At 36.8% G+C, this 20040-nt stretch overlaps 1 protein-coding gene across 1 annotated transcript; it reads right to left on the bottom strand.

The window, feature by feature from the left end:
* Nucleotides 1–2764: 2764 nt before the first annotated feature.
* LOC129884305 (agamous-like MADS-box protein AGL29) lies at nucleotides 2765–18735 on the bottom strand. Its single transcript, XM_055958625.1, has 3 exons — nucleotides 18150–18735; nucleotides 11394–11491; nucleotides 2765–2866 (listed from the first exon to the last, which is right to left on the bottom strand). Exons 1-3 carry the CDS (start codon nucleotides 18733–18735, stop codon nucleotides 2765–2767), a joined length of 786 nt encoding a protein of 261 aa, XP_055814600.1.
* Between the last annotated feature and the right edge of the window lie 1305 nt (nucleotides 18736–20040).

Here is a 20040-nt window from a genome sequence, read left to right as displayed (position 1 = left end):
CCTTCTTCCACTCTTTCTTCTTCTCCGTCTTTTTCTTAGACTTCGAAGATGTAGGAGTTTCAGAGGGTACTCTCAACGAACGAAAGTCCACAAGAGAATCTGCAGCAGCAATCGCGCTTGGGAGGTCCTTCACGTTCTGCCTCCTTAGCTCATTCTGGGCCCAAGCCTGCATCCCAGAGATGAAATTGTGTAACTTGTCCTCGTCGGACATGTTTTGGATATCAAGCATCAAAGAAGTGAATTCTTTGATATAGTCTCGAATAGAACCAGTGTGTTTCAAGCGCTTCAAACGATCCCTAGCAACCCATGAGGCGTTGCTAGGAAGAAATTGATCCCTCAATTCCTTCTTCAACTTTGCCCAAGAATCGATCCTAGGCCTGCCAGCACCTTCATCATCCGCATCTCTAGTCCTCCACCAGAGTTTCGCATCGCCCGACAAATACATTGTCGCAATGTTTAGTTTGTCCCCTTCCGCAATGCGAGCAGTTGTGAAGTATTGCTCCATGTCCCAGAGGAAGTTCTCCACGTCCTTTGCAGATCGTGAACCAATGAAACATTTTGGTTCAGGCACTCGAACTTTAGAGACTTCCACAGCCTGTACTCCGCTAGGGCCTGTAGCCATGGCCCTTCGCAAAACAGTGACCTCCAAGTTCAAATTCTCATTTGCCTTCCTCAAATCCTCGATTTGAGCCAACGAGCCAACAAGAAATTTATCATATTCAGTGTTTTTGAGAGCAACAATCTCTCTAAAACGAGCCAACTCAGCATGTAAGTCCTGAATTTGACTTACCAACGTTGATGTGTCTCCAACGTTTTCTGAAATTCCAACTAGTGTTTCTAGGGCCGCCACCCTATCTTTTGTGTTACCAGCGTTTGTCATAGCGTTTCCAGTCAAGCAAAGCTCTGATACCAGTTGTAACGGGGTTAATTTTCGCCTCCGAATTCAACACAAAAATCTTCTCCGCTAGGCAGTCTACTCCGCCAATAGACTTAAGCCTACTTTCTGCTTACTCGTTTGAACTTAGCAACAACAAAGAACAAACACGCACAGCAACAAACAACACACAAAGATACGGGCAAAATGACCCAACCTTTATTAATCTCTCCCTCAGATTATTACAAAGGAATACACTCAGAAAATCAGGCTAGACTACAAAACTTTGGCTCACAACACTTAGAATATTTTCCACTCGTGACTGCCTTCACAAGGCCTAGGCAGTCCTCTATTTATAGACAAGCAAATCAGCAGCTAGGGGGTAGGGACGTGCAGTCACGTGGCTGCAATACATGGGGGAAGTCATGGGGGAACAGCCTTCATCGTGCCCTGAAAATCCGGAGATCATGGGACGTGGTCGCTGAACAAGTCAACCGGCTCGCGTGCCTGGCACGCTGGTCGTCTGCGCACATGCCTCGCCTGCGCGCCATGCCAGCGCCTCGCCCACGCCCATGCCATGCCAGTTCCCATGCCTTGCCAGTGTCGTGCCATGCCAACGCTATGCCAAGCCAGTGCCCTCATAGCCATGCCAGCTTCATGCCAACACCTTGCCATCTTCGTGCCACCACTTTGCCATGTCCCTCAGCCTTGGCCTCAGCTCGCCCATGCCATCCTGCATGCCAACTGATGCCTTGCCCTTTGCCTGCACGCATGCCCGCCTGGTGCCATGCGTCTGCCTGTGCCCTGTGCCATGCGCCTCGCGCATGCCTGTGCCTGTGCCATGTGCCATGCGCCTCGCGCATGCCTGCGCCTGTGCCATGTGCCATGCGCCTCGCGCATGTCTGCACCTGTGCCCTGCGCCTTTGCCATGCGCCTATCTCGCGCATGCCCTGGTGCCATGTGCCTATCTCGCACATGCCCGTCGCCAAGCTGCTTGCCATCATCCAAGCACCTTGCCTTGCCGCATGCCTTGCCATCAACCTGCAGCCTTGTACATTGCTTGCCACTGCCATCTAGGCTCGTGCCAAGGGCCAATGTACAAACCCTTAGCACTGCCCTCGTCCACCATACGCCATGTCCAAGCTTAGGGGTCTAACAGGTACCCTCTTGGGGCGTGACAAGTTTGCTCTGGGGGAAATACTCAACTCAGAATGTAGTTCACAATATCTGCATAGCATGGGACTTCTTGTACCTCTATTGCCAATAGTTTCTAATCCAGAAACTCTTCCTTTATCGACTTTTGGTCAGCTACATGTGATGAATCCTCTAATCTTTCTAGGTGGCCTGCTATTTGATTTTCGCATCCTCTCCTATGTTTGATTTCAATATCGAATTCTTGTAGTAGTAAGATCCATCTGATTAATCTAGGTTCTGCATCATTCTGGTTGAAGAAGTACCTTAGGGCTATATGGTCAGTATAAACAATCACTTTTGTACCTACCATATAAGAGAGAAATTTATCAAATGCATAAACCAATGTCAGTATTTCCTTCTCTTTGACAACGTAGTTGGCCTGAGTAGAGTCAAGAGTCTTCCTGGCATAATAGATAGAGTGGAAATTGTTCTCCTTCCTTTTTCCCAGAACTGCTCCCACTACTTTGTCACTTGCAACGCACATCAGCACAAAAGGCAACTGCCAGTCAGGAGTTATTCGGATGGGGGCTTTAATCATCTTATTCTTCAATAATTTAAAACCCTATAAATATTTATCATCAAAAATAAATTTTACCTACTTTTCTAAGAAGCTACACATGGGTATGGAGATCTTTGAAAAATCTTTGATGAATCGTCGATAAAATTCAGCATGACCTAGAAAACTACGGACACCTTTCACTGAAACCGGTGGTGGAAGCTTCTCAACCACTTCAAATTCAGCTTACTTCTCTTGTTGGCCATAATATCTTTGACAAACTTGGCATATTTTGGAAAGCCCTGCAACACATCAATCAAAGGTAACTTAATTTGTACCTATTTAAATTTCCGTCTAACATCCTTTACTTTAGTTTCCAATGGGTTTTCGATTACTAATTTATAGGGTTGATTTACAATTATGATCTTACAACCTCTGAATGCCTACTCTTGTTGACAGCTTAACTACATCGTTGATCTGGGATAAGCATGAACCAATAAAAATGCCTTAATCATATCATCTTGTTTAGTAAGAAAAATAGTGTATAGTTATGTGTCACAGTCATTCTATACACGAATTATTCTAGCCAATTCTAGGACACACATGCTCCCTATATTCTAGTGTTCTATCCCTTTTTGTCTTCCGAGTTCCTGGTGGAAAACAAATTTGTACTAATGGTGATCAAGCATTAAAACAATCAAAACAGGAATATAAGAGTAATCACATACAAAAACCCATTTTCAATCAAAGAAAATAAGATTTAAACCTTCATCTTGTGACTATAACGAAAGAACTAGGTGATTTAGTTTGTAACATAATTACATAAATTATTACTAATATAAAAGATTGAATTCAATTGAGAGAAAAGAAGAAAATATCACCAAAAGATGTTCTTCCTTCGTCCTCTTCAATCCTTTTCCCGACAATCTAATCTACTTCTCAATAAAGTATGTAAAGGTGTTATTTATATCATAAAAATGCGTATTTAAAGTAGGTGCACTAAAGTCCACAATATTGACTTGATTTAGATCAGTGTAAATTTTCATTCTCTGTGTCGGTGAAAATTTATTCTATCCAGAACCAGGTCTGCGACGTGGACCTAGCGCGCACCACACTGTTGAGTCGAATAAATTCCATGTTTTGGAATTAAATCACTGAAGCTTAGTGCGCGATGTGGAGACACTTCTTTATAGTGTATTTTGTTCATTTGTTTTTCCCAACTTCACCTTTGCACTCAATTTTCAATCGATCATATTTTGAATGTCCATTCTTTCTCAATTAGCGCTAAAAGTATTTAATCATGTTGGTTGGTTATAAAAATACACAAATATTAAAAAATATGAGCTAAACTCTAGAAATTTTTTCTGAACTTGATTAATGAATTATGGATTTTATTTGTTATTAGAAAAATAAATTTAACCAAGATCAACTCCCCTGAAAACTAGTTTAAAAGAGTAATAGTGTAAAACGATGGTTTCTCAAAATAGTAGTGAAAATTCAATACATGAACCGAGATCGTACAACAAAACACATCAAAATTCTCAGCCAATGCAATGCATGCTATCACCAACATAAAACCAAGGCTTACGCAATCAAAAATACAATACTAATCCTATACCAAAGCGGAGGGAACTAACCTAGTATCCAACTTTTCCTCAAACATAGCCTTTGTCCCAATAGTATAATAATAACTCAATAGCAGTATAACATGCCCAATAAATTATAACAAGCCTACCACTAATCGACAAGCGAATGAATCAAGATGACCTCCATAATCTATAAGGGAAAAACAAATAGGTCAAGGGTCGACGCCCTACTCCGAACATATCATTCCTGCGTACAACCAAGAATAACTAAGCCAAACCTATAGCTACAACGAGCAACTAAGGTCTCAAGTACTAGAACAAGGCACACCATCCGAAATAAGCCCTACCGAAAGTTACGCCTAGCTACAAGGGCAAGAGAAAACATGCTAAGGCATTATTATACTACTTGTCTTAAATACACCTCAAAATTAATTAATTATCATCTCAGCTCAGTCTCTTCAATTTGAATTCTATGTTTGTTCCCATAAATCATATTAACCTTTCACTGGATTACATGTTTAGGTATAATTGCGAAGGACAAAATTTGTTCATCCGACATCAAAATTGACAAAGCCTATCATTTGGTAAGTAGACTGTGTTGAAAAGACTATCATACACAAGAAGATGCTATGAAGCTTTATATGGCTATACCAAAATCTAAGGCTAAGACAAATTAGTCCATATAAACAAGGAATTTAACTCATCAGCTCCACATCTTATCTTTCAGTATGATTTACTCCTTTCACTTTGATTTATTTGTACGTGTAATCGAATGAAAGATGTTTTCATATTCTAGTAAGTGATTAATGAATAAATACAATACGTTAGGTTCTAAGTAAGGAAAGAAATTGAGAGAAATTCCTATAAAAAAAATTCCTAAATATAGCTATGTACATTACTAACCACCTTATAGTTTCTTGTATTTAAGATTGATAGACATGCAAGAATATCAAAAAAAGATAATCATAACATTCATGAGATGATGGAGAGGAAAAGGATGTCTCTAGGACTAGTGCAGAAACATGTGATTGAACCTGTGAGTAAGAGAATGGACCAATGCCAATGTAATCTAGGCAAACATGGTTAGAAACTGACAGAGAGTATTCTTGATTCCGAATTTCGTCGACTTGATGAGATTCAGAATACTTGGGATAGGCTATGAGGAACTGAGCAAATAATTCTTGATATGAAGGAAGGTATTCATGGTAAGTAATAATGAGTATTTGGGAAGAAGGAGGAAGTTGTGGCTGCAAGCTGCAGTTCTGCTTTTGAGCCTCAAGAAATATAGGGAGAGGATTGGGGAAACCATCCATGAATACCTGATACTTTCTCAGCCCCCTCCCTCAAGCCCTTCTGATATTTTTTCTTATTTGTTTTCTAAATAATTTGTTGAATTATCTTCATTCAAATATTGCTTTGTACTTTTTGGTTGTTTTTGTCTATCAAGTCAGCTTTCATGTTTAAATAGTGATATGCTGAGTTTTCTTGAAAATGACTCATAATCATTGTCCTTAAGCGCGTTTTGGGCCAAGTTTCTGAATGTGTGACCTTAGATTATTACTTCTATAGATTTCTTCTAGCTACTGTATTTGACATTTTCACCCTATTCAATAAGGGAAAGTTTTTACTTTTTACCCTTTTCATACCGATTGTAGTCTTTGCTTGCAATATCAGCTAAAGTTGACTCAGCTTTGCCAAATTGTAAAAGAGAAACATATATCTCTCTGCTAACTCTGTTTCAATTTGTATTTTACTGTCCTCTTTAGTAAAAGGGAATGTTACTTTTTAATTTTTATACTTATTTATAACTCTATAATTTAACATCTCACATTAGGCCAAAAAATTCCAAAAGCATTTTGACAATATATACATCTTTAGGTAAAGATCACAAAATTCAAGACTTTTTCATTCTTTTACATTTTATGTCAATGTATCAACCCCCTATTTTAATCCTAACAATAGAGATCCTGCTAAAAATAATTCAAATATCTATAAGAAGAGTTATATATTTATCTTATGAGACATTATATGTAAAACTTATAAGATATTTAGAGGGAAAATATTGATCAATAGTAAAATGTCAGAAGATGTAAGGAATATGATTAACATAAAAATTTATATATACACAGAATATTTTATTTTATTCAATTTTACATTTGCTTTTGTTTTGATTAAAGAAATCATTGAATTTCAAAATATATAAATATATAACGAGTCCCAAAATTTGACCATGGAAACAAGACTGTCTTAAAAAGGTTAAAGACAAGTCAAATATATACGGATGGAAAAAGGAAGGTCCAAAAATACCAAGTGATCACCCTCATCTTTCGTGCAGACTACAGCTGGCCCGACTCAGCAATTGGTAATGAGTGCTTGGACCTGCATCACAAAAATAGATACAGAGTTTAGTATGAATACCCAATCAACAGGTACCCATTAGGCATCAAAGCTCGACTAAGCTTGAAAAGTAAAAGCAATAAGAAAATATAGAATTTTGAGATAAGTAACTGAATAAGATAGAAAATAAGGAAATGCACACGAGTTTAAGGAACTAAAAGAACTAAGTATAGCTAAATAAACCTAATTGGACTTCATAAGACCAGAAGGTACAATCGTGCGCAAGTTTAAGTAAAAACTCGAGAAGACGCCCATAATTCTAACAAAAACATAAAATTGCTAAAACTACTAAGAAAGAGAAACAGTGATTCCAGAGCTGAAGAGCGTAGCCTAGACCTCGAACCATGGTTAGCTTCCAAGTATCTAATACTACGTAGTAGTAATGGCCGATCTAAGATATCCAGCCCCGGACCTCCAATTGCAAATGGGTCTAAAAGGGTAAATTCAGAAGGAATCTTCAAAATAGACAATATGGACAGCCAAGTTAAGAAGTCCAGCATTTGGACCTCAAATCGCGGATGTGTCTCAAATGGTAAAGCGTCCATAACCTGGTAAGTCATTTTTGTAGAGGATAAGCGGACAGCATGTCTAGACCTTAAATCTGCGATGATAACAACTATCGAAATATATAATGTCATCTCGTCGTAATGAAATTACTGTGGAATTACTTCCACTTTTAGATAATCCATTCAATACTTCCAAGGTTGACCCAAAACCTGATCCTGAATTGCTAAATAAAGCCCCGAAGCTCAAATCGTCTATGAATAAGTCCTAAAAAGAGAGAGATTGGGTACAAGGTCTTCAAGCTAAGGTAACGCCTAATCTAAGGCTCAAACTACCTGATCCAAGTCTGTAATTTGAGTCTACAGGGATCTAAGTCATCCGAGTCGACGTCGGAGAAAATGCAAGGCCTAGGCCTCTAATCATCGCAAGTCTAAGCCAACATGCTCCAAATCAATAGAAAACAAGGCCACTAGGTATGGGTGATCAATGTAAAACTAACCACATGCTCACATGTTCCTCAAATTTTCCTAACATAAACCGAACATGATTTCTAAACACCTAATCATGGCTCAATAGCTATCCACCCCAAATTCGAATTAATCCATAGGTATTCATATAATCAAGTTCAATCTAAAGAATGGAAAGTCATAACCTACGTGTAGGCAGATCATACCTACTCTAAGTCACAGAACTAGAACTTTCCCCTTTCTATCAACCTCCATATGCTTCCATACTATCAAATATAGGTACACAATGTTAACACGTTCATTTTGATATAAAGATTACTAAAATCAAAGATGAATCAATTTTGGAGTCAAAAATAGGAACGCTAGACCTGCTCTATGAAAAGGTCCTAAATATCTCCCCAAACTAATATTCAAAAATGTAACACAATTCGGGGATCGAATTCACGAGAATTAAAACATACAAGACGTCATAATTAAAACCACAAAAATACAACTATAGTAGCAGGTCCTAGCCCAAATTTACCTCAAACAAAGACTCTATAACACATTCAGATCACTCTACTGAATTTTCCCACCAAATATCCAAAAGTTGGCCTTTGAATAACTCAATTCCACCAAGAAATGAGAGAGTTACAATAGTTTGAAATTTGGATAAATAACACAATTTCAAAATCAAAATAGACCTACAGGTCTCATAAAATTGACCTTGAAGATTGCTTAAGCGGACCCTATGAAGAGGCAGGCATCTTTTTCGTGAAACCCAATCTCTTAAGCAATCGATCAATTAAGTAACATCCACCCAAAGGGGCATGGTCACTTTAGTGATGCTAGAGATGGTGAAAAGGAGTTTTGGCATTGTCCAAGTCTCCAACAGGGTGCTTGGGATTCGATCGGAAGCCTCGGAAAGCGCATGAAGGGTTGTTCTAGATCAAACTTGACATTTCGGAAATAACAATGCATATGAAATTTTCATCCAAGAGCACTTTCTAAGAATGTTAACCAAATCAACCTTCATCCAAATTTCTAAGGCTACGACACCAAATGGCCCAAAATTCACATCAAATGCCTTAATATTCGTGTTGACCATGCGACTAGAATTATTTTGCCATTTTGAAGCATATTGAACCATCATAATTCTGTTCTAATATAATTTACTTGATGTTATCACCAAAATCTACTTTTAAAGTATTAAAAGATCCAAAACAGGAAAATGGGCCTAAAACACAAATGGATGACCAAGCTACCAAATAGTTAGTGTCATCAAAGAATAAATGACTTGGGGTCGCTATTAGAATGCTCTAAACAAAATAATGAATACTTTAACTAAAAAAATGACCTGGAGGATCATTACATGAATCTCTTCACCAAATTCAGTAAGAATCTCACATCCAGACCCATAGCCACATCCACACTCTTAGCTATACCCATATTATGTCAAAATAGATAGAATTCTTGAATTGAAGAATCCTAATAACTTAAAACTAGGCTTTACTATTAGGCAACAACTTGAATGCAGGGCTGGACCAAATAGCACTTTAGTGTGCACAAAAAAAGGCTTCATAACCCCATAGTATTAAGGAAAAATTCTATTAGAAAATGACCTCCAGATTTGTCTAAGGAACATGTATATTCTGCCTGTTCCTTTGCGGAATATAGGACTATGTTATGTAAAAAAGTAAAGTAATAACATAATAATTTATCATGGAATACCCCGACTCATAAAGGATAAAAAAACTAAGACCTACACCTCTGTAGGATTTAACTTCAACTTTACTAAACACCGAGCCTCAACAGTTTAAGATTCTAAACCTTTATAACCTAAGGAATTATAAACTCTAATTCCTATGAATCAATAATCAACATTGAATGTTGAATCTACTTCAAGTTATGGATTAAGATAACAACTCTTGCAATCCTAGAAACTAACTTTCATCCCTAACCTTCAACACAAACCTCTCAAGTTTTATATTCCTAAGTCTTCAAGTCACCCCCAAATTTAAAACTATATTCCTACTCCAGTTTATACCTCGTTGGATCTAGAAACCATTAAAGATACAACTCGATAAAATATAATACAACCAAACTTGACTTAAAAATTTATAAAGCATAAGCCAATAAATCAAGCTATTCTATCTTGTTTCCTTGCGTAGAATGCACTTGGATCTTCAATAAGATTTTTCTCAAATATGAACTCCTTCTATTTGATTGTGTTTTGGTAATAACTCTCTTTCAATGTAAGTATGAAAGGTTTGTTGTTAAGATCTTATTGCATTTATAGGCAAAATAGATGAGCCTGTATCACGAAAGTAGATGTACTCAAACCTAGTACTCAAACCTAGTACTCGAACCTGCATCACGAAAATAGATGTAAAGTGTAGTATAAGTACCAAAATAATAGGTACCTAGTAGGAATCATAGGTCGATTGAGCAAGGAAAACAAAATTAAATTTAAATGCTTGAAAATAAACACAACTAGACAAAGGAACAACAAATCAAATAGGCATATACATGAGCGTACTCACACACAAAGAGAAAGAGAGAAACTAGTTAAATCCATTGGACTCCCATAAACCTGATGTATACGTTCGTGCACAAGTCTAAAGTTAACAATCTGAATGGACTCCCATAAGCCCAATGGGAGAAAAGATAATTGAAATGAAATGGAGAAACCTAACATCATACCAACAGTGTCGCAATATCCCATGGACTTGAACCGAGCCCTTTTGAGAGCCTAAAGCTTGAACTAGAACCATGAAGAAGTTAAGAACTTGAACTGGATAAATATAAGAGGATCAGGATCTTGAACCAACATTTGGAATAACCAAGGACTTGAACTAAGGATAAAGATAATTATGGACTTGAACCACATATAAATAAGACCAATGACTTGAACCGAAGCAACAGTAGTTATGGACTTGAACCAAGGCTGATATGCAGCTAAGGACTTGAACCAAGGTTGTAGGCGGCGGTGTACTTGAACCACGACTATGCAAAGACAAAGACTTGAAATGAGGCTACAATACCAAGGCAAATACTTGAACCATGAGTAGCGGTAAATCGGTCAGAATTAGGATCAACAACCAATTGAGTATTATGGAGAGTACCCCCCAATCAGAGTACCATCAATAAATCACTCTAGCATGAACCATATCTAACCTGAATAGATGAATAGACTTTTAGAACAAAAAAATCAAGTGATACAGAATTGGTGAAATTAGGGAATTATGGACATACAATTCCAAAGGTGTGATACTTCCTAGTTAAGGCCTAGACTACTAGATTCAAGTCGGCTATATCGGTCTACAGGGTTTGAAGAGACTCTGGAGAAGTTTCAAGGCCTAACGACACCAAATTAATACACAAGTTTATGGCAATCACTAATTTAAGCCTATTCTAAGGCCAAACACGCTTGTCATGAAAAGTTCATATCAAAACCCCTGGTTCACTGGCCTCACTTGTACATAGCTAACTTCTAGTAGAGTTTTGTGGATCGGTGTGGAGATATTCATGACTTATCTTTGTGGGGCTAAAGGATGTCATTAGGAAGACTTCCTTTTTTGTTTCAATTTTGTTAAACGTGTTTCTTTTTGGTTCCTTGAAATCTTACTTGTTCCACTATTTTGTAAGATGGCTTGCATGTATTATGTAGAGGCCGAAAGTTATGTACCCGAGCTCATAGATTGAGCCCCAATTAGGGTTAAAGACTTATATAGAGGTCATGTAAGGGTTGCTGCACCACCTAGTTATACAGTAAAGACTCAAGAGCATGAGGAGGAGCCTAAGGTTGCATTTGTACCTTCACAGCTGATGAGGTTGGGACAAACGCAATAACCACCTACACCAGCTACATCTTTAGACCTTCATTCCAAGCTCACCCTAATTTTAGCTACTATATATGAGATGTAGCAAGCACCATCTCCAATTCCATCCCTAACACCAGCTCTATTTCCAGATCCAGCACCACAGGGTCTGCCTGCAGCATTATCCCCAAAGGTTCAGCCACTACAAATTCATGTGGCTGGATAGTTGGATTTAGAGGAAGAAGTTATGCCTTTCTTGGGACTGTTACTTTATGCCCAGAGTCTTTTGGTAATGACCTCTCTATCTCAATGAGGCAGTTGTAAGGTCTGCGTACACTCTACCCTCCCAAAACTCACTTGTGGGATTTCACTAGGTATGTCATTGTTTTTGTTTTTGGGTTATGCCACTATGCGAGAAGAAAATGCTTGGGGTATTTCAGAGATTGTCATCTCAATTATTTACTAGGATGATTGGGGAGGAATCTCATGAGTTCCTTACTATATACTAGGAACAACTTAAGTCATTAGTCCTTGTGGAGTCGAGAAGAAATGACTTTACTGCACATCAGCTCCGCATTCTAGCTAGGCAGTGATGGGGCTTGTACTTGTGGGTCAGTCCAGTTGGGTTGCCTCTTATATCTTGGGATGAGTACTCAGAGGCTTCCTTGTCCATTTCACACTATAGAGTATCACAAACAAGCTTCGTGATCAATTCTCCAGGTTAGAGCATAGCTCCATAACCATCTATAAGTATGAGGCGAGGTTCCATGAGTTATCTCACCACTCTACCATGATCTTACCCTTGGAGGAGGAGAGAGTCATTTGCATTGTGTGTAGGTTGCAGTACTAATTGAGGGTTGACACGAAGCGTCTAGTTTCTATAGGTCATTCATTTCTTAATGTGACCGATCATGCTCGGTCTATGGTGAATATTCATCACAAAGACCAAGGAGGAAGAGATCACAAGGATCACTACTAGGGCAGTTATAATGAGTCCCAAACTAGAGAGAGGGAATTTTATGATAGGCTCCACCATAGGTTCCAGCAGGGACAGTCCAACCATCTTGTTCAATTAGAATTACCTACTTCTGAGGGCATCCAACATCAGCAAAGTGGTCATAGTATGAGCCAGAGTTTGATGGGATCAGATGTAGGTTCTTTAGGTCATGGTGGTCGTATCTTTATGGGTCGATCTTCTCAGGGTTGTTATTATTATGGCAGTAGAGACCATTTGTCCAGAGAGTTCCCCTAGCTTGGGCGAGGGGCAATTTTACTAGCTCTACTTATAGCTAGACTGGTGATAATAATGTCCTATCGCTTTAGAGTCACTAGTCAGTATCAAGATCATCGGTACGGACGATAAGGTTCTAATGGTTGATCATGGGGAAAATGGTCAGGTGGTAGATTAGATATCTCGGGCAGAGGTTCTCACAGCCATTTATATGTAGCCCTAGTAGGGGCAGATATGGAGGCATCTAATGAGGTCATTGAATGTATGCTTCTATTATGAGACTAGCCTATTAAAGTTATATTTCAGTCAGGATCCATATTTTTATATGTATTTTATTATTATGCTCCCTGGTTAGATATGAGGTCAGAGTCCTTGGAAGAGTTAGTTCATGTTTCGACCCTAATTGATGAATCCTTAGTAGTGGATACGGTATTGTAATCTTGCTTAGTGACTATCAATCGTTATGATATTATAGTTGATATCATTCTTCTAGATATATTTTATTTTATGTGATTCTCGACATGGACTAGTTATCGCTTTACCATGCGGTCTTCGAATGCTATGCCAAGACCATTACCCTAGCCATGACTGGAATCTATCCTGTAATATCATAGGGTATTTATAGTCACACACAAATGTGGATTATACATTTTTTATGTAGGCTCGGTATTTGGTTTCTTTGGGTTGTGTATCTTATTTGTCCAATGTGTGAATGTAGTAGCCTATGCCTAGAGCTGGACGAAAGTGAGTGTTCAGCTTGAGTTCCTCTTAGTTAAGGTATTCTATTCCTAGTGTGTCACCGTGGAGGTTCTCCTATTCTGTTTGTGAAAAAGATGGATGGGACTTTAAGAATGTGCATTGACTATAGGTCGCCTAATAAAGTGACGATGAAGAACTATTACCCCATTCCTCACATTAATGACTTATTTGTTTAGCTTCATGGTGCTGTAATGTTTTCTAAGATTGAATTGAGATCTTATTACCATCATATTAGGATTGGGCAACGGACAACCCTAAGACTACATTTTGGAATCATTACGACCACTTTGAGTTTCTTGTGATGTATTTTGGGTTAACTAGTGCCCCTGCCACCTTTATGGACTTGATAAATTGGGTGTTTATACCATACCTTGATTCATTTTTCATTGTCTTCATTAATTACATATTGGTATACTCACAGAGCTGGAGTGACAACTAGCAACATTTAAGGAGAGTTCTCAAGAATTTTGAGAGATTACTAGCTTTATGTCAAGTTCTCAAAGTGCCAATTTTGGCTTGATTCTGTAGAATTCTCAAGGCGTGTGGTGTCCTAGGAGAGCATCATGGTTGATCCAGTGAAAATTGAGCCTCTTCATGATTAGGACATGCCCACTTCTGTTATTAAGGTTCGTACCTTCGTCACTTCTATTGAATAGATCAAAGCTAAAAGTTTGAAGATGAGAGTTTGAATGAGCTAAGAAAGTAGATAGTGTCAGTAAGGCACCATCTTTGGCTCTTGAGGAAGGTGGTATGCTCAAATTTAAGGGAAAAATTTATGTTCCCCGAATGGATGACTTGATATAGAAAGTGTTTTCCGAGTCTTATGATTTGAGATACTCTATTCATCCAGGTGTAACCAAAATGATTCAAGATTTGAAGCGGCATTATTTGTGGTGTGGAATGGAGAAAGACATAGCCGAGTTTTTGGCTAAGTATTAGAACTGTCAGCAGGTGATGTTTGAACAACAAAGGTCAGCCGATTTACATTAGATGATGCCCATTCCTGAATGGAAGTGGGAAAGGATAATTATGGACTTCATGGTAAGTCTTCCCAAGACATTGGAAAAGTTTGAATCCATTTAGGTTGTGCTTTAAAGTCAGATGAAGTCAACCTACTTCATTCATGTCAGAGTAGACTATAATGCACAAAAGTTGGCAAAGAGTTATGTGAAAGAGATAGGAAGGCTGCACGGGGTGCCCCTTTCTATTATCTCGGATCGTGGTATGCAGTGTACATCAATTTTTTGTGAAACATTAAATGAGGACTTGGGCACTCAACTCATTCAGCACAACGTTTTATCTACAGACTTATGGATAATCAAAGAGGACCATTCAAGTGTTAGAAGACATATTGAGAGTATGTGTAATTGACTTTGGGGGACATTGAGATAAATTCCTAGATTTGTGTGAGTTTTCCTACAATAATAACTTTTAGTCCAGCGTTGATATGGCACCATTTAAAGCACTCAATGGGAGATGATGTACAACATCCATAGGGTGGTTTGACTCTAGAGATGTAAAACCATTGGGGGTCGAATTGGTAAAGGATGTTAAAGATAAGGTAAGGAGAATCCAATCCAAGATTCTAGAAGGCCAGAGTCAACAAAAGGAGTATGCCGATCATAAGGTAAGGGGGTGATCCCAAGTAAACATGTCATTTCAGGCGGGTGAAAAAGTCATTTTGAAAGTGTAACCTATTAAGGAGGTGATGAGATTTAGAAAGAAGGGAGATTGGTAAATTGGTATCTACTGTAGCGACCTGTTCCCATCATTATGGATAAACCAAAGGGAAAGGAATTGAAGCCATAAGCTTATAAGTAGTGACTTGAAAATTTTGAGCCTAGGCTAGAGTTGGACAAAATCAGAATAAGTGAGGTATAGGGTAATCCGGTAATGGATGGGGGATTTAACATTGAGTTTAATTATTTGAGTTGATAGCCAATAAGATAAGAAGCATGTACGGCTTTTCAGAATCGAATTTGAGCGAGTAGAACATCTATAATTGATCTTGGCGTGAAGGGTTGAATTTAGAACATCATGTTTTTGGGGCCTATTGTAAAATGGGAGCTTGGGACACAAATATCGAGGTTTTGTTCCTATGCAACCTAGTTGGGCAAAATTAATCCTGTCAGGGCTGTATGGGGCCCGCCATGGCGGGATAGTCACGACTTAAATAGGGAAAGTCCCAAAAATATTTTTTTTTTGCAAACTTCGTTCTTGAGATATAAGGGACGAACTAGGGAAGTTTCTTACCAATTTTCTATGAATTCTTTCATCAAAGGTAAGTTAATTACTCCCCTAATTCATATTTTGATTCTTACAACCTTGATTCTTTGCTAGTAATCTTTGGGGGGGGGGGGGGGGTTGGCTTAACATTAATGGTGGAAAAACATCTAGTTGGTTATTAGGATCTTGAGTTTGGCCAAGAATTAGTATTTCGTTATTATCTGGGTAAATTAGGCCATAATTATTGATCATTTACATTAATTACTTGTTTTATCCAAGAACAACCTAAAAGATTCCAGAAAGGGAAGACTCAAATCTTGTAAGAGAATTTAGGCTTTGTTTCAAGGTAGTTGATGGTTTATTTTCCCGTCTGTGTCATATATGCCTGTTAACTGCTCCACTCTATAAATGTATGTATGTGAATAGGGAAATATGAAATGAACATAATGAAATGACTATTTTTGATCAATTGCATGCAATAAACCTATTACATGATTGTGATTTTGTGAGACTATTAGTTGTGATTGTGGTTGATTGGATTAGGTTTCATTTTCTGACACAAAATTGGATTGGATGTCACGTTCCAGCACATAATTGGAACGAGTGTCATATTTTGACATATAATTGGATTGGATATCACATTCAACCATAATATTGGACTGGGTGTCACATTCCGATATATTATTGAATCGTATGTCACGTTTCAATATACTAACACTTTGGGTGTAGGTTCCATGAGAGAATAATTCTTTGACTATTGCATTGAAATTGAGATTGTTAATCTGAGTATATGTATATGTACTGATTATGATATAATAAGTGGAATTGTGTTGTGGTTAGTTTTTTATATTTCACTTACTAGAATAGTCACATGATCATGCTTGTACATCGTGCTTTGTGTACTTATATTGCACTTGTTCTTTCTTTGTTTAGTACTAGGCATTTTCAGGAGCCTACTTAAAGATCTCAGTGAGGAGATCATTGATTTCCCGAGTTTAAGGATGAGCCAGCTCTTTCAGGATGCCATGATCTATCTTAGTTCATAGTCCATCCTTTCAGACTTAGACTTATTATGTTATGGCTTTCGGGGTTGTATCCCGTTTTCCTTATACTTGTTGGTTACTAGAGTTTTGGTACAGTGACTTTCAGATTCTAGGGGTTGAATTTCCACAGGTTTATGTTTTGTTTTGTTAACTTACTGAGTTTATGGAAACTCAGCTTTTAAACTGATATTTAAACATGTTTCCACATCTTTAAATGTTTGTCTCTTGTTAATATTTCTTAGTTGAATTGTACTAATGGTTGTCCCACCGGAGGGTTAAGCGTGGGTGTCAATTATGACGGATCAGGGTCATGACAGTTACGCTTCATCTTCTAGAACAGTGACAACTTAGTTTGATTCCCCTTTCCAAAGGCGCCACAACTCCTTCTATCACAACCTTAGAAATCAAGGCATTTGAAGCATCAGAATAAGGGGTGCAAGCAGTCTATGGGAAACTTAACTAAGAAAGACTTACGAACCACTTAGGAAGGATAAGAGCCGCAGCTACAAAGCAAAAGAAGTTGTCGGAGGCAGTGCAACGATATTAAACTCACCCTCTCTGACGACATTAGTTACCAGATTCATTAATTATATACACGAAAATTCTATTTATTTTACATTCCCATTCACCAAAATAAATAATAATATGAATATCCAAAGTGCGATGTCCATAATTCAAGTTTGATATAGACTAAATATTATTTTATTTTAGATACTGATATATTCCCTTTATTTTGCAGCATTTAGATGGGGGAATCTAATAAAATCAGAAGGATTATTACATTAAAGCTGTCATTTGAAAACTCTAACTAAAATACATTTATCGTACATGAATTTAAATATTTGATGATCTTTTAATTCTTTCTTTGGATTAAAGTTTATGACATATTTATATAATTTTATTTACCGCTAGATAATATGTCTAGTTGCCTTTTATTAACAATAAAAATAATAAATTTTCTATATGAGTAAGTTCGTACAATTAAAGAGGTCAGCCTGACTTTACTAATCATCATAATTTGATGTTTTTTTTTTATCACATGTGGATATAGATACACGTGATACTCCATAAGAACATAAATTTTTTAAAATTAGATGTTGCAATTCAAGACATCTGGCATTAGTTTCATTGTCTTATTTAATAGTCTTTTACTCCTTGTGCTTTCAACACTTATACATCAATTTCAATGTTAACAAATAACAAATTACCACATTCTCTCTTCATTTCAATTTATTTATTTAATTTTAACTTGGCATAAAATTTAAGAAAATAAAAAACATTTTTAAATTTTGTGCTTTTAAATTCAAGATATGTATTCATGTGTTTTAAAACATGACATATAAAATTAGAAAATAAGTGTTGCCAAAAAGAAAAGATACTATCTTTTTTAAATAGACCAAAAAGGAAAAACAAAGAAATTCAAACGATAAGTACTAAAATAAAAGCTTATTCCATTCCATGATAAAGATACTGAAAGATAAAATAGACTTAATCTTCCATAAGATATACTTAATTCTATAAGTACCAAATTATGTCATTGAATATTAAATAAAGCAAGAAAAATCTATTTACTAGATTCAGATGGCCCTTCATTGGAATCAGCCGAAGTGCTTTCCGTAACTCTTAAAGGAGCGAAAGCACTTCCAAGGGTCTGATATGGATATTCAATACCACACTCCTTATTTTGGCTCGCTACTCTTTCAAGTTCTTCACCCGCAGCTTCCAAGGCCTCACTCAAGCTTTTAAGGTCAAGAAAGCTGAGTGTTTCATGTGAAGGTTCTGTCCTCAATGCTTCAAGAGCTTCTCCATGTTTTCTTTCTTTTTCGAGTAAACTCTCCAAATTATTTAGCTTCCTATTGAGCTCACGAACATTGGCATTTTGATGAGCTACAATGATGGGATTTGGAGCATCACTGTCAGGTGGAGGATTCACTCCAAGAAATCTATCTATATTGAACTCGACCGAAGGGTGCCCACATGAATATACTTTGTTGCTAGGAGAATAAGTTATAAGAGTAACATGAGCACCACACAAAGTAGAGAGTTCACTTGCCTTTTTAAATATGCCAGTACGCCGTTTGGAAAATGTTACTTGTAAGTTCATTCGATTTTGCATCCTCACAATGTCAACTCTTCTGCGGCCATTAGGTCTTCTCATGGCTAAACTTCTTGTTTGAGAATATAAGAAAATGTGATGTTGGATATCTGTTCTAAATAAGTATTTATAGAGATAGAATCATCATATTATTTAATGAAAATAAACTCAAATAACAAGAAAGTAAAAATATTTATGATGATTCCTTATTCGGTAGGATTTGACAATCATCATAATTTAAACTATATTCCATTTTTGTTTGATCTTATCATTTTCAATTCGTAAAGATACGAATTACAAATGGATTATAAATCTAGTTATATTTATGATATTGAATTATTGGAAAAGTTTTTATCGTGTCATTCTTTTGTGACATATGTCTTAGTAAGTTGATATATAAATTGATGATAATTTCTAAGGTAATATTATTATTAATTTTTATAATATATGTATATTTTCTAAATTTACTCTTGTTCAAATATGTAATTTTCCTAATGTAGACATGCTTAATAAAATACTTTCCATTATAAGCTTTAACAGTATAAAAATATATTTTTTTCTAACCTATATTAACTTCCAAAAATATTTAAGCACTTCAATTTTAAATTATAAGTTATTTTTGTGTTTTCTAGAACATTTGCAAACTTGTAACTTATAAAAAGTGAGAATATCGTAATAGAAAAATCTAAATCCTAACACAATCTAATCTCGTCCACTTAATAATACATTTATAACTTTTTTAAATGATGCAAAAAGTTTTCTGTCTCTTTTTTATCAAACCACCTGATATTTGAATATGATATGATGCATTATAAAGCTTTGTAATAAAAATCAAAATAGATTATAAATTGCGAAGATCGTATGCTTTAACAACCCAAAAATATTTTTAAGCTAAAATTTGAACCGTACTATGTATGTGTATAGGTTCAGATCGGATTATTCCTACCTGTTCATGTGTGTTAAGATTCATTCTCAAGTATAGAAAGTGTATCGGAGATGGTTTAGGATAATTAGGGATCTCTAGCACTAAGTAGAGTTCAAAGTCTTTCGTACTCGCTATGTTTTTCCACGAAATCATGCAAGAGTCAAGTTCCATTGACGATATCTCTTAGAATTTGCATTGGTAGGTGACTCATGACCTACCAAATTAAAGGTCTACATGTTTTCTTGCTAACTCCACCAACCGTTCGCAAGTCCGAATCTTGAGTAAAACATTATAACCATTTTAAAAACAGACGCTCCAATCTGAAATACTGTTTTAGGTACCTCGAACTAACAATTTTAGACCACGAAATCATTTATAGGTAGTGGTTCCTTCTCGTAGAATTGGATCAGCTGCTCAAAATGTTCCTTGAATTCCATAGAACA

Source organism: Solanum dulcamara, chromosome 4 (assembly GCF_947179165.1).
Source record: "Solanum dulcamara chromosome 4, daSolDulc1.2, whole genome shotgun sequence".
Taxonomy (NCBI): Eukaryota; Viridiplantae; Streptophyta; class Magnoliopsida; order Solanales; family Solanaceae; genus Solanum; species Solanum dulcamara.
Note: the sequence above shows the minus strand (reverse complement) of the source record. Positions and strands in the feature narration are given on the sequence as shown.

Bases quoted from the DNA above. Each gene is read 5' to 3' on its own strand.
- LOC129884305 (XM_055958625.1), bottom strand. From the start codon at position 18,735: ATGAGAAGACCTAATGGCCGCAGAAGAGTTGACATTGTGAGGATGCAA. The intron at 11,492-18,149 runs GTAAATAGATTT...ATAATGCTGCAG, and splicing joins TGAAGGGCCATCTGAATCTA to GCAGACCCTGTGGTGCTGGA. The intron at 2,867-11,393 runs GTGAGCTTGGAA...GATGTGTTGCAG, and splicing joins ATATAGTAGCTAAAATTAGG to GGCTTTCCAAAATATGCCAA.